This window comes from Suncus etruscus, chromosome 2, assembly GCF_024139225.1.
Source record: "Suncus etruscus isolate mSunEtr1 chromosome 2, mSunEtr1.pri.cur, whole genome shotgun sequence".
Classification (NCBI taxonomy): domain Eukaryota; kingdom Metazoa; phylum Chordata; class Mammalia; order Eulipotyphla; family Soricidae; genus Suncus; species Suncus etruscus.
In genome coordinates this window covers 78,989,242-79,013,441 of record NC_064849.1, presented here as the reverse complement: position 1 = coordinate 79,013,441, position 24,200 = coordinate 78,989,242, and the positions used below count along the sequence as shown (strand labels likewise).

The following is a 24,200-nucleotide window of genomic DNA, read 5'->3' as shown; positions in this document are numbered from 1 at the left end:
TTTATCATGGGGATGGAAGGTTTTTGAAATTCCTCAACAACCTTCGTTATATTTGTTGAAAGGTCTCTGTTGAAAGACCTCAATGGTCTTTAAGTTATATCAAGATTCTTATATGTCTCCATGACTAGTTTAAATATAAAAGTGGAAACAGGACAACTCTCCTTCAATGCCCAGGATCCCATATGGTTTTCCAAGCCCACTAGGAGTGATTCCTGGACGAAAAGCCAGGAGTAAACCCTGGGCACCACAGGAGTGCAGCCCAAGGAAAACAAACAAACAAACAAAAATTGAAAAGGTTAGAAATTTTGGGGCCGGGCTGTGGCGCTAGAGGGTAAGGTGCCTGCCTTGCCTGAACTAGCCTTGGACGGACCGCGGTTCGATTCCCCAGCGTCCCATATGGTCCCCCAAGCCAGGAGCGACTTCTGAGTGCATAGCCAGGAGTAACCCCTGAGCGTTACCGGGTGTGGCCCAAAAACCAAAAAAAGATAAAGAAAAGAAAAGAAAAGGTTAGAAAAATCATATTCAAATGCATATTTTTCTGCTTCATTTGCTCTTTTTTATTCTAATTATATGCGTGTTTGGTATCATTTCATACATTTAATATCTTTACTTAAATTTCTTCTTTTCTAGGAATTAGATTCTTTCAAAGTTTTCATTACCATTTGTTTAATTTTCTCATAGTAATCTACTTTTATACTCTTCTGGTAATAAATATAATTGTATTGTGCAATTATTATTTCCAAAATGACTTGCTGTTCATAACTTATATTTCTATTATTAGGAAAGCATATCAGTTGGGAAATAGTTATATATGTATATTCCACATCTGATTTATAATTTCCATCTTAATACCATAGATGTATTTTGCCCAATCATTCATTGTGTTTGTTCTTCTAATATCATATTCCCGGTTCTCTGGTTGACTACCAAAAACTTTATAACAGGGCCTGGAGATATAGTACAAAGTTTAAGGCACTTGCCTTATACATGGACAACCAGAGTTCTGTTATTCCCACTGCATGTGGACCCTGAAGCCTTACCAGGAGTGACTCTTGTGCACAGAGCAAGGACTAAAAGATGGGCATGGCAGGGTGTGTCCCAAACCCCCAAATAATTTTTTATGACTAGTCGTTCATTAAAACTAATATTTATTCTTAGTAGAACATATATCTAGAAAAAGTATTTCTTATGAGACTTATTGAAACCAATTTTTGGATAAAGGTTGTAAAGTATGTAAAGATTCAACTACCATATCTAAAAATCTAGAGGAGAAATGCTGCTGAAGGTAAAGTTAATGACTAAGTATGTGGAGGCGATCATGGTGAAAACATGAGACAACCGTGGACCCAGGGCTACCATTAGCCTGCACAAATACTCAATGGTATATCACTATAGGCAGGAAGACCATATAGAGCAGCTATCATGCCCATCACACTGCCCACTACTGGAGGGTGCCATGCCACTCACTCAGATAACTCTAGAACTGGAGGACCCAAAAGCAATTTCTGCTCTATCATTTTTATCATGACTCTGGACTGCAACTCTTACAGAGCATCAGGAAGAGTCTTGAAATAAAGGAGTGTGTCAACTGATAGTGAAAAGAAGTACAGACTGACGTCTTAACTGCTTCAAATGCCAGAAGGAGAAAAATCCCCATGATCTGAAAGAATCTCTGCACCCGAGAATTAATGAGGTTGAAGATACTCTAAAAGGAAAAAATGAAAACATTCATTCAAGTTGACATGAAGGAGTTAAAGAATACAGTAGCAGGTCTCTGCTGTCCAAAATGGATTAGGCTAATAATCAAATCAGTGACCTTGAAGATAAGCTACAACTCCATCAATAAAGAAGAGACAATATAAAAGAAGCTGAGGGAAATGAAGAAAATTTAAAAGGTATGATTTAGATTTAAGTATCAGGAAGAACACTTCAGAAACATATATGTTCCTACAGAGTAATGAGAAATAGCTGCTTAAATAAAGGATAGTGCAGTATTTCCTCAAGCAGTAGAATATAATAAATACAAAATAAACAAAAGCCCAAAAATGATAATAAAATATGTGCCAAAATAACACCACCAATATACACCAAAATACAGATACACCAAGATACAAAATAATACCAAGATATAGTTTTAATACACTATAAAAACTCCCCAGACCCAAAATGGGATAAAGTCCTTAACTGTAACTAGAGAAGAAAACCATCATATACAGGGGCAATACACAAAATTCACATCAAACTTCTCAAATAAATATGCAAGCAAGGAGAAATATATTTAATCTATTCAAAGTTTTGCATGCAGAGGCTTTCAACTAAATATCCTCTCTCTTGTAAGTTTTTCACTTGGATCTGAGGGAGTGATACAAAAAAAATTCTCAGTCATACCAAACCTGAAGAAATTTGTGGCATCCAAATTTGTTGTTCTAGGGATAGTAAGTGTCTCATATTAAAAAAATAAATGACAAAAGTAGCTAAAATGCCCATAAAAATTGGAAACATGTTAATTCATATAAATAATTTCTCTAATTGCCAATAAGTTAAATCCATGAATAAAGTACAATAAAATTTTCTGTTTCTTTTTTTGGTTTTTGGGCCACACTCGGTGGTGTTCAGGGGTTACTCCTGGCTGTGTGCTCAGAAATAGCTCCTGGCAGGCACGAGGGGCCATATGGGACACCGGGACTCGAACCAACCACCTTTGGTCCTGGATCAGCTGCTTGCAAGGCAAACACCGCTGTGCTATCTCTCCGTGCCCAATTTTCTGTTTCTTATAATTGAAGAACTTGAATGTACAAAATCGAACAAGTTCATAATGAAAGGTAAGAATCATACAGGTTAACAATAAATTCTAAAAAACATATATGCCATAATTGAATCAGACTTTTTCTATTTTTTTCCCTAAGACTAAAGGAATAGATTTTCCATTGCAGAGATAAAACCACAAAATTGAGGACAGTTATCAAAGTTCATTAAATAGTGCTAAGCCTCTGCAAGAGCATTCACAAAACAGAATTACCACCTGAAAAAATTAATAAGAAAAGAAAGTCTCTGAATCTATATCTCAAAGCATACTCCAAAGTCAAAATATATTAAAATCCTTGAGATAAGACTAAAATTTATGAAATCCATTGACAGAAAAACAATGGCAGGGCTCCCCAACATATGAATTTTAGAGATATCTTCAATGACTCAATTCCACTGACAAAAACAACAGAAAGAGAAATAAATATAAGAAACTTAAGGAGCCAGAGCAATAGCACTGCAGCTAGAGCAAGGGTCAGCAACCTGATGCTCAACTAATTAATTTACAAAATTTTGGGGCCTGATGAATTCTTTTAAATGGTGACTTGCTAATTTAACGTTTATTTCTATGAGGAGTAATTCTGAGGGGGGTCAAACAAAGAAATAATAATAATAATAATAATAATAATAATAATAATAATAAAAACATAGATCACACCTCACAGATCATAGCTTACAAGCCTGGGTGAAAATGAAGGTAATGTCTTACAACCCTGATGTGCAGACACTGTGAACTGAGGTTTAGGAGCAAAAATCTCATTTAACAGGTAAATTAAATATTTTAATTGGCTATTAATTTGCACAAATATATTTTACATTGTTAAGTGAAAAAAAGTTCTTTTTTCTTCATATCGACAGCTAACTGCACCATCCTGTGTCTGTAGATAGCATTAAGATAAGAAACAATTTTGGATGCATAGGGAGGAATTTCTCACCCCCTCCCCCCAGGGCCCGATTAACCAGGCATGGCCCTGAAGACCCGCCTGGTGTGGGGGGATCTTGGTCCCTGGACTAGGTGGTCAGCCCAGGGTCCTATGGCTAGCTGTCCTGCCCAGAGCTCCCAACATAAAAGTCAAACACACCCAGAAATCCTGGCATGCGGAGTGTTCTGAGCCCAGCCGTGCCTCTGTAGTTTTTGGATTCTGTCTTATATATCTTAATGTTCTTTGGCTGAAATTTCAAAGTTAAGATATCAGCAAGGGGACTTCTGAGAATTATGTTATGGGTGATTGTCCTTCCACTGTAACTTTTCCTTGACCTCTTTCTTTGCATCCTTGTTCTCATAATGAAAAAAAAAAAAGAAAAAAAGAAAAGAAACATTAAAAAAAAAGATAAGAAACAATGTATGCAGTGCAATATTTGTTTTAAATGTTGCCATGGTTTTGAGGCCCCCAGGTGTTTTACTTTTTTTCCTCCGGAAACGAGTCCAAGTGGTTCTTTATGTCTTAAAGGTTGCAGACCCCTGAGCTAGGGCATTTGTTTTGTACACAGTGGACCCTAGTTTGATCTCCGTCATCCCATATGGTCCCCTGACCCTGCAAAGAATGATTTTTGAGTGAGGAGCCAGGAGTAACCTCTGAGTGTCACTGGATGTATCCTAAAACCAAAACCAAACAAACAAAAAATAAAACAAAAGCATGAAACTTGACCTAACACACTGTACTGAGAAAAAGATATTTTTACATCATACATAAGTAAAGGGCTCATACCTAAGAAACATAAACATACTCACAAAGCTAAAGAATACCAAAAAATTGAATATTTCCATAAAGCACTGGGAGTGATAAAAACTTTCATAAAGTGTGGTTGCAAGTGGACAACAGGAATATTATTCATTTCATTTATAATTAGAGACATGCAAATCATAGCTATGCAAATGACATATACCAATAAAATGAGACTTAAGCAGTTGGTAGTAACACCGTGGTTAAAGATAAACATATTCCAGCCTCATTCACTATTGGGAGTATTGTCTATTTCAGTTGCAATTTCAGAAATGAAGATTTCTCAAAGGACTATGACTAGAACTTTCATATATTCTAGTAATTCCAACTCTTGGTATCTATCCCCTAAAGACAAAGACATAAGCACAGAAACATAGGTGTGCATATCTATCTTTATTGCACCAGTAAATAAAATAACCAGGATGAAAAGGCAACTCTAATGTCCAATAGCAAAGGATTGGATAAAGAGTTGTAGTATACATACACAATAGAATATACATAGCAATAAAATAAAGAGAAACGTTTTGGAGGGAATTTGAGTATTGTGTTTAGTAAAGCCATAGTGAGAAAGACTGATACAGATTAGTCTCACTTATTTTTTATATAGAGAGAAACAAAAGAAGAAAATAGAAGGCAATAAAGATAGTACAGTGGGTAGCGCGCTTGCCTTATACACAAACTGATGCAATTTGACACTTATCAGTGGTCTGCAAACTTTTTTTCTTTTGGGCACCACATCCACAGGATTATCCCTGGATATGCACTCACAAATTACTCCTGGTTTAGAGGGTACATGGGATGCCGGGGGATTGAACCACGGTCCGTCCTAGGCTAGCGCACGCAAGGCAGAAACACCTTACCACCCCATGGTCCTCAAACTTTTTAAACAGGAGGCCAGTTCACTGTCCCTCAGACCATTAGATGGCCAGACTATGGTAAAAACAAAAACCGTGAACAAGTTCCTATGCACACTGCATATATCTTATTTTGAATTGAAGAAACAAAACGGGAACAAATACAATAAGTAGCCTGTGGGCTGGTGATCTCAGTCCTATATTAAGTAATCCTTAAGTACAGAGAAAGAGAGAATTTCTGAGCACAGCTAGTTGTATCCATAATCAAAAACAAAGCAAAATAAAACAAACAAACAATCAAAACAAAGGTGGAATTTACAGTATCAACCATGACAAAACATAGACATTTGATCAAATGATTCAGATTAACCAGTAATAGATGAAGGGGAAGTGGATGAATAAAATTGGGTCTGTGAGTAACATAAAGACAGTGATTGATCACTTTGTTGGTGATGAAGTAATTCACACATCAAAACCATACATGTTGAGTCTATTCTAATCATATTACATATACTATACTACTTATTTTACTAAAGTTAATGGAAAAGAAAATGCTAGGAAAGAACCTCTTTAAAGGTTAGTTATACATTTTTATACAAAATATTAGCAAGCTTCTTAGTGACCAGTTCTCATTAAGTAAATGCTATTAAAAAAGAACCCATATTTTATCAAAGGTTGAATAACATATCTTTGAGATTATAAGATATATTTAATTTTGGGGACTGGAATGATAGCACAGCAATAGGGGATTTGCCTTGCACCTGGCTGACCAAGAACTGACCTGGGTTTGCTGGCATCCCATAAGGTCTCCAAGCCAGGACGATTTCTAAGCACATAGCCAAGAGTAACCCCAGGGCACCACCAGGTGTATCCCCAAAACAAAACAAACAAAAAGATATATTTTTCATTTTTATTTTAATACTTGTCTTTCTGGGATCTTAGCACTAGAACAATGGATTGGTCATTTGCCATGCATGTAGCTGATCTGGGTTTAATACCCAGAATCCTGCTATTTTTAGGTATAGCTCCCCCCCCAAAAAAAAAACAAAGACAAAAACAGTATCTTCCTTTTCTAGAATTTCTAGAAATCACTTTCATTCTTATCAGTGTCCTGCAAACATCCCATTAACCTTGCTTTTATAATTCACTCAAGTTCTTTTTTAGAAACTATCCACAAGTCACCCTAAAGAAAAATAAATATGGAACTGAAAAAATAATGTTGAGTCTTTTTTTTATATTATATAAATCACAAAGTGTGAGGTGAACGCGATCACCACTACACTGTGGAAATAAAAAAACATAATACAAAAATGTCTTCGGCACACCTATATTTATTTCAGTGCTATTTACAATAGCCAGAATCTGGAAACAAGTCAGATGCCCTTCAACAGATGAAGGGCTTAAAAAATGTGGTATATATATGTACACACACAATGGGATACTATGCAGTCGTCAGGAAAAATGAAGTCAAGAGGTTTACCTATAGATAGATGAACATGGAAACTATTATGCTGAGTTAAATAAGGCAGAGGGAGAGATATAAACACAGAATTGTCTCAATAATAGTTAGGATTTAAGAAAAAATAAAATACATTAATAATTGGGTAATAATACCCAAAGACAATAGAGATGAAGGCTAGAAGGACAGCCCATGATATGAAGTTTACCACAAGAGTAGATAGCACAGTTACATAAATAACCGCACTAACAGTGATCCTGACAATAATAGTGAGTGAGAGAAGTAGAATGCCTGTCTCAGATTTAGGAAGGGGGTGAGGGTAGAAGAAGATGGGGCATTGTTGGTGGGAAGGTTGCACTGGTGAAGGAATGTGTTCTTTTTTAATACCTGAAACCCAAATACAAACCTCTTTGTAATCATGGTGTTTAAATAAAAATAACAATTTATTATTTTAGGAAATATTTAATTCAAACAAATATTGCTTGTGGGTAAATTTTCTTTAGAATCATTAGAAAATAAGATAAGAAGGCAGTGGATAGTCTCTATGGATGGTCATGGGCTCTGTGATTTATTGTCCAGTTGATACGTAAACTTCATATTTTAAAAATAAAATGGGAAGAGCAGAACAGTAGAATAGTGGGTAGGGCATTTATCTTGCACATGGCAGACAGGAGTTTGATTTCACAAAGTTTCTTGAGCACTGCCAGGATGTGCCACCACACACACAAAAAATTAAAAATGCATTTAAATGGGCTTGAGATATGGAGCCATTTGTAGAGAATAAACTTGACTTGTTTCTGTAATGACCTGGATTTTAACCGGCACCAACATGGCTGCCTAAGCACTAGTTGGTGTGGCTTTTGGTCCATGACTACCTTTAATAGATGTCCTAAAGTAAAAAAATTACAAGCTATAATTTTTATAATATGTAATCAATAATTTGGTGTTGTTTTTGTTTTCAGGTGACACTCAGCTGTGCTCAGGGTTTACTCCTGGTTCTGTATTCAAGAATTAGTCTTGGTAAATTCGTGGGATCATATGGGATCTAACTAAGGTCAGCAGCATGCAAGGCATAAGCATGAGGTATATTAGGTGTTGTATTTCCCATAATTCTATTTATATTTCTGGGTGCTTCAAATTTTTTTCACTTTAGTAATATTTATAAAACATCCAATTATTTCTTAAAAAATCAGAGTTAATGAATAGAGGTAATAAAATAATCTGGTTTTGTTAAATTCAGGAATATTCTGACAATGTACACAATATAAAAAATAAATAACACAATAGTGATATATCTGATGTTAAAAAATAATCATAATCACATCGTTTATCTAATCATTTATAGAAAAACTTCTAACTTTTATAAACATGAAAATTTATTGGGTAAATAGTAATCATTTTTAAAGATTTGGGAAAATTAAATGTTTTTTCTATATGTTGGAGTTTCTACTAAATTCTTGTGCTAACCATGTTTTCAGTATTAATCATTTTACTGTCAAACTGCACATACTTGATTTAACACAAGTCATAAAAACAGAAGAAGAAAGCATAAAACACAATCTTTCAATATTCAGGCTGCCACCAATTGCTTTCTTATCTAATATGAATTGTGCAGTAGCTAATCATATTTTGGCACTTTTTTCCATCAAAGCATTTCATGAAATTATCCCATTATTATGCTTTTCTCAGAGGCAAAATTAACATGGATGACAGCATAATTGACATGTTTCTTTTCCTTTCAGTGCCACTGTCAATTAAACAAATTGTACTATATCTTGATATTCACTTTTGTTAATTATTTGTAAAATTAACGCTTCTGATTTTTGTTTTCATGTTTCAGTTTTTGGTCAAACACATAATTAGTGATACTCTTGATAATCACCAAACCCTTATTTTCTGAGAAAGTTTCTTGTAATGTTTGGGGTTTGTAATTTATATATTGGTTGTTTGAATATCTGTTTCTGTCATTTTCAAAATTTTATCTTACTGTGTCTGTGTTGGTGAGAAAACAAACTTCTGTATCTAAATTAATTTATTCCAATTAAGAGATTACATATATATATTTAAGTCTTCTTATATTTGGATTTATATTTTCACTTTTAATTCTAAAAACTTAGTGGATAATTTTTGCTGAAAAACTAAAATTACCTTATCATAAACCTTTAATACTTTAAATGCATAATGACTATAAAGATATATTAATTTTTCATAAACTAAATAAGCAAATCAGATAAAAATGATTTAATTTCACAAACATTTATCAGTATTAAACTATCCTCACTGTGTATTTCGCCTCTGTCTCATCAACTCCTTTTCTTTTTCTGCTGAGGTATTTTCTAGGCTAAAACTTTTCTTTGCTTGTATTTGAATCGAAAATGTTCAACATATTGTAAAGTTCTCTGTGACACATAAACCTCTTGTACTATAAAGGACTAGCGGGCAAATAGTTTATTCTTTGTTAGCCATATGGGTTGAATCACCAATTCTGGTATTGTTTGATGGGAAAAGCTACTGACAATGTGTAAATGAATGTGACAGTTTTGCAAAAAAGTAAATGATATGCAAAATTTAGTCCACTGGATTATTTTGCTGCTGTAGCATTAATTATTTGGATAGAAAACAATCTGAAGGCTAATGTATTTTTTTTCTCTTTGAATCACTTCTATGACTTTATTTAAAGTAAAGTATCCAACAACTCAAAGTATCCAACACATAGCTCATATGCAGTCATTCAATAAATAAATAAATAAATAAACAAACCATGAACAAATGAATCCCGTGAACATAGGTCTAGAAAATATATACTGGAAAATGCAAAATACTATGTAATCATTAAGATTCCCTGAACAATAATTAGTCTTTATAGGGAATGACTGGGCTTGAATGATTTCTGTTTAAAGGTATTTCTTAATAAACTTGATGACTATACTTGATTTGTACAGAGATTTTGGTTTAAAATAATTCCTTGTACTGATATCTGGAAGGCTGTTTATACAGTGAAATGATCCTCACAGTCTTTGACTTGCATGTCATTGTCACACTGAGTTATTTCCAGACACAGATTTCAAGTCCTTTATCATGTTTGGGTTAAAGGTCTCATCAACTTAGAGACCTGCCATTTTGCCTGTCTTTCTGCCTGTTTGCTTGATGGAATATTTTTACCTTGATCAATGGGCATAATCCATCAGTGTCCGATCCCTTAGTTATTTTCCCTTAACACTAGTACTTTTTTTTCCCCCTTTAATCCCTCATTGCAAGGCACAAGAAAAAACAGGGATGAAAATTATTTTTTAAAAATGTAAGTGCCATCTTGGTATAGTCCCATTACAAACCACTGAAATTCAAAGAAACTCTTTGCTTGTAGGCTTTTAGAGAGACAACTGTTCTCCCATGCTCACTTCTAATAAAGCAAGAAACAACGGAATGAAGGTACAGCTTTTTTGTACAAAAAAATAAATAAGTAGAGTAGAACAAAATAAGGGAAAAAAAAAAAGCCCCACAGCTGGAAGGCAACTTTAAAGAAAAATGATGTTCATAGCTATCCTGCCAGTAGCTGGCAAAGCAGTTTTTATAAAACATATTTAATGTTTACAACCACTCAGAGGCTAGGGAAAGAGTAATACTTGGAAAATATGTTTAATGTTTTGAACCACTCGGTGGCCAAAAAGCAACTCCTGGTAACATATATTTAATGCTTAGAGTCATTTGGCAGTTAGGAAATAAAGGAACTTCTTGTTAATTTTTAACATTTATTGCTGATCAGTGCCTGCTTAAGCCACTAGGAGAGCAACATGGTTTATGTTTGGGGACACACCGGGCTCCAACTAAAACAATCCATATTCTTCTCTCAAGGCCACACAAAAACTGTCAATAGCATTACCTTTGCAATTGGACCACTAATAAAAACAGAAGAATCAAAAGGAGGACTAAAATGCTCCCTAAGCACACACTTAGAACGTGCTATGGTCCTAAAAATAGCCTGACCATGCGGTACCATGTGGATATTTCACTGCTGACCCTGGAGGGATCGCCAGGAGTTAGTTGCCTGATTTCATCAGATGTGTTAAAGCGACTCAGCAGATTGCAAAGCAGAAGTGTAATCTGATAATTGGTGTTTCTTACAAATCAACAGCTTGTCTTCACACATTAAGGTAAAAGAGTACACTACACTAAAGAAAATGTAAATTGGGAGTAAAAGTTTATTAGGTTTGTAAATAGGCCTGGGATAGTTTATAGCGATGACAATGGGAAATAGTGAGCTTATGTGTCAGACGTAAGGTGTATATGAATACAAGGAATATGCTAGTTAACCATGACTTCAATATGCTTCTGTCTCCTAATTTCCTGAGAATGATCATCAAATTATTACCAAGACTCTTCCCTATTTATTGAATGTATTTCTTTTCAAGCCTTGGAATAAGTGTGATAGTACATTTTCTCCCTTATTACTTGTAAAACTATGAAAATGGGGTATTTTTGTCGTCAGTTTTGAGCAAGGAAACCAAAGTGCAAATAGGGCAAACAACTTATGCAAATAAATACAGCTAGGAAATGTCAGGGGCTCTTAATAAGAATACTTTACCAGACTAGAACATATTATCAAAGAATGGAGCTGTCTTTTTCTCCTGAAGTTATTTCTTTAAAAATTGCTGTAAACATAAAAAGCAATACCTTGCATCATGAATTTGTTATTTTGAAAATTAAAAATTGGGTTGGGGAGAATAAATTTGACTCTGCCAGTTCTTGTTTATTTATTATTTATTTATTGGTTTGGGGGCTATCCCCAGTGATAACCAAGATTTGCTCTTGTTTCTGCACTTAGGAATTACTCCTAGTGGGCTCATGGAACCATATGGGATGTTGGGGACCAAACCTGGTCACATGCATAGCGATTGCACTATTTACTATACTACTTCACCAACCCCTTGTCCAATATTTCTTAGACTTCATTTTTTTGACTTCATACAACAAAATATAAAGTCAGCTCTATAAATTATAGAGGGGATACAACATAAACAACACAATGATAGAATGTAGATATCATAAAAATTTTAAAAATGCTGTACTGGGATTTTTTTTCCTAAGAAAACCCTCAGTTACTTTAGTTTCTTTAGAGAGCCCCTTCCTCTTCATTGATCTAGAATGATTTGGTTTAGAATCTTGGCCAGAGTACAAAAGAAGACTTTGTGCCAGTTGTATAGAGATAAATAAGTTAACATGGCACAAAGACATACAAAAAATGTATCAGACCTTGAGCAGAGAGGAGGAAGAAAATTGTCAACTTCAAAGAGACAAATTATAATACTTCATATGAGCTCTCTATAAAATAATGTGATGGTTGATTGAAAGAGATTGATAGATTCATATAAGGTATATGACCTTTTCAGTAGTTAAAAGACACTAAAATTAACACATGAATTCTAAATAAGTGTCAAACTCAGAGCACATGGAAAAGCACATCAAAAATAAATGTGTTGACTTTACAAGCAAATATAAAATATTTTCTTATGATCTTAGAAAGACCAGGCTCAGGAATGATCTGCCTGTCTTTTCTGCAGGTGCCTTGAAAATTGATTCCCAGCACCACTTTACATTGTGAAGGGAGATTTATGCCAGCTGTGCTCTCTGCCTTCCTGACAAGAGAGATCCCTAGTTAACCACAGTTGAGTGTGGGATTCCTGGTATTACAACAATCTGATTAAGAAAAAATATAAAAAAGATTAAGGAATGGCCATGGGTTTACTTTCTACTCATTTAAGATTCCATTTTAAGCATTATTGTTACCTACAACTAAAAGATTCTCTCAGCGAGTAATAAACAATGGATTCATATAAGTCTTACTACTTATACTTACTACTACTTACTACTTAAGTTATAATTACAGTGTCATGGTAGATCTGTTTCCAAAATTTTGACTCAGACAAGAAGACAGCACAAGACAAAATGTGTATTTAAAGATGTTAAACTCCTCAGCACCTTAAATTGCATATCCACTTAAAGTATGATCATCAGATATTCAAGGGGACATATTATTCTCATTTATTGTTATTATGGTAATTTCAAAAATGAAAATCCCATTCAAAACGTCCAAATTTGTCTTCAAAGAGTAACTATGAATAGGAGAATATCTAGATCATTGAGTAATTTCTTTAGGTCAGAGTAAAAACTCTTTATCATGGGATATTATGTTCATGGCATATTGCATAGAGCACGAATTAGTAACAAAGTGACCTTTTGCTTAAATTATTCAAAAATTACCTAAAATTTAATTCAAGTTTCAGCCTAGCTATTCTTATAAAATTCCATACTTTTAAAAATCTCTATTTTTCTTAAAACCTACCAACACTACACGCTATATTTCCCAGATTGTATAGTCGCCACATTGTACATTTTACATCAGTACATTTTTAACCATTTTAACCATATTGTCATATGAATATTCTCTATTATGTCTCAATTGGGTTTGAATAATACTATTTGTTTCAATGCATTAATGTTTATTGAACATTTGTATCATAAAGTAAACTATTCCTTTATATGTATTTTTAATTTTTTATACTAACCTCTCTCTATATGTATTTTTAAACTTGTTGATTCTTCTGTTTTACTATAATGAAATAAAAACATTGTAAATTATTAAGAAAATAAAGAAGTTTTCTTAATAATATCTCATTTTAGTATAAAATTGACCATCTGCTTCCCATAATAGCTATACTATGCCAGGGTAAGTTTGTCTTTAACAAGAAAAATATAATATTGATACTTTAAGTAAATATATAGATAGAGAATGTGACTAGACTGGATATAAAAACAAACATTTAGAGTAAAGAGTTCATTTTGGTGTAAAATTATTTAGGATTCCAAACTAATTATAAGTTGTATGAAACATATATTCGTGAATGAAACATAAGTATGAGTAATGAGTGCTAATAGTTTTGGTTAGCTTTAGGTCATTTATGTAAATCCCCAAAAAAGTAATTCCATAAATGTAATGATTGTTTTAAATTATGTGTAATTTATATATGTAATTTATATGTGTAAGTATATGCAATTTATGTGTGATTATATATGTATGCTATGTGTATCTGCATTCCTGTACATATGTAGGATTGTAGGGAATTGGAAATTAGTGCAGATTAGATACATAATTTGTGTGTAATAATTGGACTTCTTAGTGTGTAAAGACTAAATTACTTAAGTGTAGCCCAAAAGGAATAGATAAACTCATTGCATTTAATGAAACTTATTTTAATAAATTAGAAGTTTACTAAATGACCAGTGATAAGCTTCAAAACTGAACATGAAGAACATTTTAAAGGACTACATTTTTTCAGAAATATGTCTGAAATCTCGTTTTCTCCCATAGCACAATTTTGGAGAGCAAATTTTCTCATCCATCTATTCCCTCCTGGTTTTCCAAATTTCTTTGTTTCTTCAGGTGCAAGTGAGCTGTGATCTACTTGTAGAAGGGCTTAGATTCTGTATTTCCTCCCAGTTATATATTTTTCCCAAAGTGGGTCACTTAATACCTAGGGAATCCCTGAATTGATTGAGAAAGGCAGTAACAGCTTCTGGTGCTATTAGAAACACTTTAGTTTTCCAACTAAATAAGGTTAATCAGTGATCTTTTTATTTTTATTTTTATTTCTACTTTCAGGGAGCCTTTATAAAAATAAGTTTAGACATCTCTTTCCTTACCTAACTGAAAAAACAAATGACCTAAGATTAGTTTGTTTCTTTGTTTGGTGGTTTGGGATTTAGGCTATACCTTGATGTCTTAACTCTGTCCTTAGTGCTCACTCCTGGTAGTGCTTTGGGCGACCATAAGGGCTAGTGGGGAATAGACCCACATTAGCAATGTACAAAACAAGCACCAGGTCTGCAGTACTTTCTCTTTGCCACTATGATCATAATTGTTTTAGTAACAAGATATAATTTTGCTGTGTAATTTGCCAATGTATAACCTGGCAGATGCATAGAGTTGCTTCGAGGCTACTGCTTGAGTAAGTAATCATTGAAAATCTTATATTTAAGCAAATTAATTTCCAAATTAATTTAATTTCCAAATTAAATATAATGCAAGATTAAATCATCTATGTATTAAATATATTAATTGTCATGCTAAATATACACTAATCTTGAAAAGTCTTCATTTTCCCTAAAAATATTACTCTTTGTTGTCCTGTTAATTATGGCACAGTTGAAAACAATAATGCCTCTCCCATTTTCAAGAACTACTTTTATATAAGATATGCTTCTTTCCATTTCTACTTCTAACTATTTAGCAATCAGCAAATGCATAAAAAAGCTAGAAAATGGAGCAGAAATGAAATTGCAACTTCACATACCTGAGTATGCACACTAAACTATTAGGTTTATGTGAACTCCTCTGAGCTGATTTTGTAGGTCAAAATAAGATGGTTTTGAATGCCTAAAAAAGGCCTCAGACAAAAATTAATGTAAAAGTGTGTTAAGTTCATGGGCAGTTCCTACAGACAATTACATGCTTCTGTTCTCCAGGTCTCTTATACCATCTTCCTCATATGGCTGGGTATTTTCAGGGCAGTCAAACCTCTGAGAAATATCAGACATCGAAAATATTAGCAACAAGGCACATAAGATTCAAGAGTTTAGTCATAACTTCAAAGTGATGAGTAGCTTTATCTTCCTTTTGTGTAAGGAATTGACTTTACAATACATTAATTGCCAGAAGGGAGCACAGAATACAAATCATGATTTAAATTTTTTATAAAACTGGAGTCCTGCACTCATTGACCTAAAAATCCATGTTCTGGAACATTGTGAATTGAAATGTGAATTTATATTATATTTGAATCATTAAGAATGATGATGCATCAGACTACACAGTTCAGTAGGCTAAATATCTCCAGGAATGGCTCCCAAATCCCTTAAACAATGCTTCATAATATCCCATATCTTAAAAAAATATTGTAATGAAAAGCCAGGAGTGTAGTTCAGTGGTAGAAAACTGCCTTGCCTAAGTAAGGCTGCTGGCTTAATGACGAGTATAGCAAAAACAAATAAAATAACAAAATATAAAGGAATGATTAAGATACTAAAGACTTATTTGGAATATATTTTAATAATGATGTCACAATTTACTTCTGAACTGTTGATGTTACTATTGCACTCAGAAAGAGAATGATGTCATCCATCAATATCCACAAAAATTGTAAAATAATTCTTTATGGAAAGGCCTTTATTTGGATGTGATATATGCTAGTGAAATTTTACTTTGAGCAATAATTATTATATGATATATGGTGGAAATGACTGTTTCCTCTAACACTTAACATGAATTAAAATAGTTTTACCCTCTACAGTAGAAGGATCATCTGTGGGGCTACATATAAAGTTGTCATGCCGAACTGTAAAATAGAAGTGTTGAAAAAGGCTTTGCAGCATATGACAAAATGTTGGATTTCCTACTCACCCACAGGAGACATTTCTGGAACACTAGCAACATAAGGTCCATCCAAAAACTTTGGCTCATTATCATTAATATCCTGTACTTTGATGATGAATTCTGATTCGGGTTCCAGGGGCTTTCTGGTCTCTATGTCTACTGCCTGAGCACGGAGGGTATAAAAAGGCTTTTCTTCTCTGTCCAGACTCCTTATTGCATGAATGTCCCCTGTGGTTTCATCAATGGTAAAGACTGTGCCAGCGCCATCTCCTGATAGGGTATATTTAACAGTGCCTTCTCCTTTATCTAAGTCAGAATGGAGCTTTGAGGAGAGAAATCAGAGAGAGAGAGAGAGAAAGACAGAGCATTAAATGATTGCCCCATATTTATAAACAAATTTAGTCTACATTTTTAACAGAAAAATAACTGTTTCTTTTCTCAATACCACATTAAAATAAATAAAAATCAATATCTAATGAAACATATACAATAATCACTTATAAGCATCACCCTCTAACTGTATTTAATTTGATATTATATGCATACATTATATATCTAGCTTTAAGTCAATATTATTTTATACAAAGTTAGGAAACTCCCAAATACACCAAAATAAATAATTCCAACTAGTTAGAACACTCAATTTTTCACATTTATATTCCTTCTTGAATATTTTTCTTAAATAATATGAGCTACTTTTTTTCTTTGCTCAGTTTTTATTTTGGGGGGGGGGCACACCCGGTGAGGCTCAGCGGTTACTCCTGGCTCTGTGCTCAGAAATTGATCCTGGGGCTGGCGAGGTGGCGCTAGAGGTAAGGTGTCTGCCTTGCAAGCGCTAGCCAAGGAAGGACTGCAGTACAATCCCCTGGAGTCGCATATAGTCCCCCCAAGCCAGGGGCAATTTCTGAGCGCTTAGCCAGGAGTAACCCCTGAGCATCAAACGGGTGTGGCCTGTAAAACCAAAAAAAGAAAAAAAAAGGAAAAAAATAAATCGATTTTGGCAAGGGGGACCATATGGGACTCCATATAGAACTGCGGTAGGTGCTAGGCTAGCACGTGCAAGGCAAACGACCTACCGCTGCGCTATTGCTCTGGCTTCTTTGCTCACTGTTTTAATTTAAATTATTTTATAATAAAAATAAGTTAGTCCATAGATATCAGAAAACGAGCTCTACAAACAATAAACAGAAACTCAGTAAACAGTGTTTTCATTTGAACAAAAATTAGGGAAATTAGGATGGTTTCAGGATATATTGTAGAACATCTTATTTTTATATACACATCTATTTCAAGTTATTAATCTAATGACATTTTTTAATTTTCTACCAAATTTTTGTTAGAGTCATTGGTTAGACTCTAAGATTCACATAAAAGAATATTTATAGTTATTTTTAGATGTCTGAAACTTATAGAAAAATTAGAATCTCTTATTTTCAGATCAACACATCTATAATTCACTACATCATAGTAAAAGACATACTTAAATAGTATAAAAAGAGAATAAAAGAAAAGATAATTCAGAATTATGATACTGTAATTGGGGCCGATAGTCACTTGGTTTGTACAAAAAGGCATTCTATTTATTTGTTTCAAAATACAAAGAAGGCTTTTCAGAGTACAAATTAAAACTATGCTGATAAAGATATTCAATATATATTCAATAGTACTGATTTGTCTTTCAAAATAAATTTGAATATAAGACAAGGACATCTTAAATAAAAAAGGACAAGACTATAAATTAGATTAATTTGCCAATAACCCAAAAAGAATACATTGTAATGAAATTTTGAAAATGGATCTAAAATTATTAAAATATGACTTTTAAAATGTTATTTAAGTATAATGACAAATTCTAAAAATTTAGCTCTTATAGGTGTATTTGGCCCAGTGATATTTAGAAACTATTCTTAGTTCTGAGCTCAGATCTCTTCTGGCTTGCTTGACGACCATAAGCCACACTGGGAATTAAAGTTTCTGAGGTAAATTTATTAACCCCTGTATTTCTCTCTGGCCACCAAAATAATTTTTATTTAGCAAAATAACAACTTTTGTATTAGTTCACATTTAAATAAAAAAATAAGCTTTTCAGCTCTAAGATGAAAGTTGCTGTTCCACTGACAAATTATCTGTCCAATATATATTATTTATTATCTGTTCAATATATGTATATATATACATATATATAAATATTTCAGCAAAGGAATTCCAGCGGGTTTACTCTGTGAAACTCTCTCTGATTATCATTTGCATAGAGAATGAGGAATACTATAGAAAGAGGATTCACTTGACTTATCTCATCTTCGGGTTGTATTAACTATGAAATTGCATAATGTCATTTTACCAGAGATTTTAAACCGTGCATCAAAAAAATCACCATTCCAGTTATTTCTTTTCATAAAAATTTAAAAATAATAGCAAAATTTCTCTTTGCCTAATTATTAAAGAACATATAGCACTCTGCTTAAAGACTGTTTGCTGACTGATGAAGACCACTCTAATAAGAGCATCTTTTAGTATTGACACTTAAAGATCCTTCCAGAAACATACTGATTCAAGTGATAGATGCTGAAATATGCACTGTCCAGTCAGTTGTTTTGCAGAAGTGATGTTCTGGTGTTTTCTAAGTCATTTTGGATAGAACGTGAAAATGAGATGCCAAAGGAGGCTAATAAAAGATACAGAAGTCTAGTTTCAGAGGGTAAGTAAATCTGGATTTTAGTGCATCAAAGTTTCAAGAAAGCAAAGTTAAAGCTAAATACTAGTATCTATCTAATTTCATCTTAGAAATTCTAACTTTAAAATAAAAGAATTTATTTTTATTTTTCTGGGTTGAAAGTATACATCAAAAAGAAAATGTATTTTATATTACTAGGTCCAGACATGAGTTAATTTATGTTGAGCCTTTCCTAGAATAGGGGATGGCTACCAGGAATGAGAGGAGAGGAGAGGATAAACTATGAGAAGAAATTCTAATTTAGAAAAGTATTTTTATCTTTATTTAAGCACCGTGGTTACAACCATTTTTATAGTTGGGTTTCAGTCATAAAAAGTACCACCTTCTTCACCAGTAAAATCTTCCACCACCCATACCTCCAACTCCCTCAACCCCCAATCCTCGGTCTGTCTTTAAGACAGGCATTCTATTTCTCTCATTCACTACCATTATTATAATAGTTTTTGGTGTAGTTATTTCTCTAACCGCACTCATCAATCTTTGTGGTAAGCTTTATATTATGAGCTGGTCCTTCCAACCCTCATCTCTATTGTCTCTGGGTATTATTACCATTTTGTCTTTTTCTTTTCTTAAATCCCACAGATGATAAACTATTTTGTCTATATATCTCCCAATTTAATTTAATGGGACACAGGCTGTGAACAGGGGTGGAGGGAGGACAACCCTGGTGGTGGGAATGACCCTGATTCATTGTCATTATGTACCTTAAATATTACTGTGAAAGATTTGTTGTTCATTTAGGTCACAATAAAAAATTGGAGCTTTTGCCCCACAAGTGTTCTTAATAAATATTTAAGTTGTTGTATAGGTTCAAAAGTAATGAACATATTTTACTAATCATGCATCATAAGTACCACAATAAGCTACAGACTATTGAATAAACTATTTTTAGTTTATATTATGCAAGATTTGCTATTTAAAGAAAAATGCATTTTTGCTTATATAAAATTTATTAAGCATTTTTTCAAAATAAGACACTGAAATTTTAACACCATACTAGGAAAGAGCTTATAATACAATTTTCCCTTTGATTCTGCAAACTCTGTTAGATTTTATACTTGACTCTTACAAGTCAGAAGTGGTGTGGAGAGATCCCTCACACATAATTATTGGCTGGTATATCATGCTGAATTGGAAATAATTTCTCCTCACTAAATGACATATATCTCCTTTCCTCTAGGAGCCAATTTTAAAGTGAAGTCTGACTCTATTTCCATTGAAATGAAGCTATTTTACATTTTTTCTCTAAACAATTTAGAATCTCATTGTTTATCTTGGTAGTCTTAATAATGTCTTCAATTATTGCTTTATGTGCATTTGTGCAAGTATCTGTTCCCAAGGATAATGGTTGTGTTGTTTTTGTTTCTCTTATTGGATGGGCCCTTGGTATTTTTATTTTAATTCAAAAGCAATTTTCCTTCAGCTTCTCAAGGAATTTTCTACTATCAGTATGAGCATAAATATTTCCTCTAATGTTTTCTCTTTTATCATTCTGGAATTCATATGCTAATGTTATATGATATGTGCTTCTATATGTAAAACTTATTTTGTTCCATTATTCATTTTAAAATCTTCTTGATTATCTGTAAACTGTTTTAAAGTTAGTTTGCCCATAAAACATATATAAATATATAACCAATAAACTCATTCTTAATATTCCTTGATTTATTGGGCTTATTTTAATAGAATCATTTGTTTCTAGTACTTGGGAATTTCTGAGCATGTTTTAGACCAACCTGTATATTTATATGTATTTCCTCTGAATTATCTATGCCTTCAGAATTACTTTTCTGGTTTTAGAATCTGCATCGCTGTCATCAGTATCAGGGCTCTCCTTAAATATAAAAAGAATTCTGTTGTCTATGTATATTTAAGTATACCAATTTGAGCTATTGGTTTAATTTTAACTTTGTAATCAAATGAATGGAAGGAATGCAAGTTATCGTAGAGTTCCCATAAATATTGGGGTCAACTTTGCTTCTTTCACAATATCTAGGATAGAAGCCTTCTCCCATTCTGTCACCTTTGCATGTGAAACAAATTTGTTGATGTCCTAGAGTCCCTTTCTTTGTCTCAAGACTTATTGTCCTATTCCCAACAAAAGTATTTTCTCTAGTGACCTAGAAAAATAGTTTTGGAATCCCATTCATATGTACATGTATCTTGAATTTCTCTTTTCTGCTTGTGAACCTGACTGTTTTAAACTTAAAGACAGTCAAATATGCTTCATCACTTGGAAACACCTCTTTTGTTTTACAATTTACAGACAAGCTAATTCTCTTTGAGTATGTTATTACATGTGCTTCCCCTTTTTTCTTTCTTATCCATCTGATGTTTATTTATCCAAACTCACAAGAATCTAGAGAGGTAGAAATGTGCCTTCCACTTTTACCCTTTTAAAATGATTCTACTAATTTCACTTATTTGGATTGAGACTTTTATGCCATAATGGGATGACTTTATAGCCATAATTCTTTCTATATTTTTTACATAATTCTGTTATATGTCCTCATTTTATATGCTAAGTATGTATTTGTAGATTCAATGTACTTCCATGTGAGAGGAGAACCCTACATGCCTAATATCAGGTCATCTCTGTAATTTACCTGAATGCATTTTCCCCTCAACTTAGTCAATGGCATTTTTTTAGTCTCCTTCATACTTGTTCCACTATCTACTAATCTTTAGTCTTTTGAATATAAATACTTCCAAGTATTTTATTTGGAATTGTTTCACCAGATGTAAGTTTTTACACTTGCACAAATTGCAAGTTAAATTGCTGATGTTCTCCAAACCATTTCATCAGGGCTATGAATACATATTCTTTTTGCTTTCCTTTAAAATAAATGCATTTAATTGTATAATCACCATATCAATATCTAATTTAGAAAATTAAAACAAGTCTGTGCCAGAGAGATTGCATAGAGATTAAGGTATTTTTCTTTCATGTAGCTAATTAAACACAGTTAAACACATATGGTCCCCAAGCACCTTCACAAATGATCCTTGAGCACAGAACCAAGAATAAACACCTCTGTCTATACTCACATCCAAAAAAAAAAGGACAAAACATTTAAATCTCTCATTATTTAATAGGTGATCCACATCCAATTTTCTATCATTGTAATGCCTTTTTCATTTATTTTTTATTTGTATATGTATTTATTGATTTGGGGCCCCCCACCTGGCTGTATTCAACATTTATCCTGGCTCTATGCTCAAGAATCACTCCTGGCAGGTTCAGAAAACCATATGGGTTATTGGGGTTTAAAGCCAGGTCAGACATAAACAAGACAATTTTTTACATACTTTACTATTACTCTACACTCACAAAGTTGTTTTTAATATTATTTATTTTTATGAAATATTGATCCATACTAACTTTAAGAATTTGGTTTAGCATTTGTACCTTTAAGTTTAGGAGGATTTTAATTTTAATATTTACTTATTTGTGATTATTTTATAAAATGTGGTGTCTATTCAAAATTTCTTGAAATAAGAAGTTTCTTGAAACCACAATGGCAGTGTTAATAAAATTAATATTTGGAATAATAGATGGGAAAGACTACTGTGGACAAGAACTCTGAATTAGGAACTGAAAGGAAATAAGGCTATATATAATACTCCTTCAGCAACATCATGGTTTCTACAAAGGGGGGGGAAAGAGAAGGAGGAAAAGAGAGAAAGAGAAAATGGGAAAGAGACTTCCTAAAGTCTCTACTATTCCCTGAGACCATGGCTTCTTAGTCATAAAATACATCTGAACATGAGTAGCAGCATAAAATAATGCTTTGCTTACTGTAAAGATCCTTATAACTCATATAACAGACCTATTTGCCAGTTATTTTTTAATATAAGGAAAAAGTTCCCATAAAGGACATTCACTTATAAATTTGAAGGTAGTTATGGATATGTGATAAAAATGTCAGTTTTAGAATCTATTATAAAGAATGTAGGATAATTTGGTACTCTGTGCATGTGTTTTAAAATAACAATATAACTTTTATTCACACAGGATTCAGCAAGATGAATGGGACAAAATGAGTGTGAGAAAAAATGCTATATGGGATTCCTTAAAATAATTTCATGTGTAGGAAATGAATTCCTTTTATTATACTCTGCCATACTTACAACTTTTACTAAATGTGAGCTTGAAGAATACGGAAATTATATAAATTACTGAACATCTAACGTCATGTTTCTTATATTATAACTGTCTAATTTCATATTAATGCTAGCTCCACTCTTGGGAACATTATCAGAGTGGCCATCCTCTAATTTACAAAGACATTAGATTGTGTTTGAAAAATTGTTAATAAACAGAAAAATTCACAACATCAAGATGAAGATTATCTAAAACTCTGTACACTGTTGAAAATTTTCTTTTGCAGAAGTCCCATATGGTACAAGCATACTTGATATTCTATTCCTTTCTTCTCCCTGAGGGTAGTCATTTGTTCTTGCTGGCTTGATTGTTGCCATTTCAGCAAGAGGAATAACATTTTACAAGGCTGGGAATTTCCTTTAGCAGCCCAATGTGAGTTGAGCAGCCCCTGTCTAGCCAGGTGAGAGATCCAAAGCTATTTATCATCTGGAAACTGTTCACCTTCATTTCAGAAAGTAAAATTTCATTTCAGAAAAAAGTTCTCACCTCCCCCAGAGACATGCCAAAGAAGAACAAAGATCTACAAATACTTTTTGTAATGTTGGGAATGAAAAAAGTTAAGGTAGCTGGGCATATCACACTTCCTAGGAAGATAGAAAAAAGATATTCACCTCATCCATTTTTTTTTTCTTCTTGAATACTGCATATGGGTTACATGTGAGAGGTAATCTAAATATTCATCACTCATATCGTTTTATTTTATGACTATTATGCTCACTCAGGTCATTTTACATTGCTTGAGAGTGTCACAGTTTATTAGCAGAAACTTGTTGGTTTTTGGCCACAACTGTAACTTATATTTTCTTTAAATAAATTAAAAACAAATTTAAAATGTTAAACTAACCAGATTAAAATGCTATATCATCTTGGCACACATTAAAACTATTAATGCATCTTTTATATATATATATTTTTTGTTTAAACACCTTGATTACATAGATGATTGTGTTTAGGTTTCAGTCATGTAAAGAACACCACCCATCACCAGTGCAACATTATTAATATAATCAATGAATCCATAATCCTTAAAGA

General features: G+C 33.1%; 1 protein-coding gene across 1 annotated transcript in view; it reads right to left on the bottom strand.

Annotated features, from left to right (window-relative positions):
* Positions 1-24,200, bottom strand: part of CDH12 (cadherin 12) — a 1,029,254-nt gene that overhangs the window by 208,487 nt on the left and 796,567 nt on the right. The window contains exon 5 of the mRNA XM_049768382.1: positions 16,297-16,591. Coding sequence (XP_049624339.1) covers positions 16,297-16,591 — 295 coding nt within the window. The remainder of the gene's footprint in view (positions 1-16,296; positions 16,592-24,200) is intronic.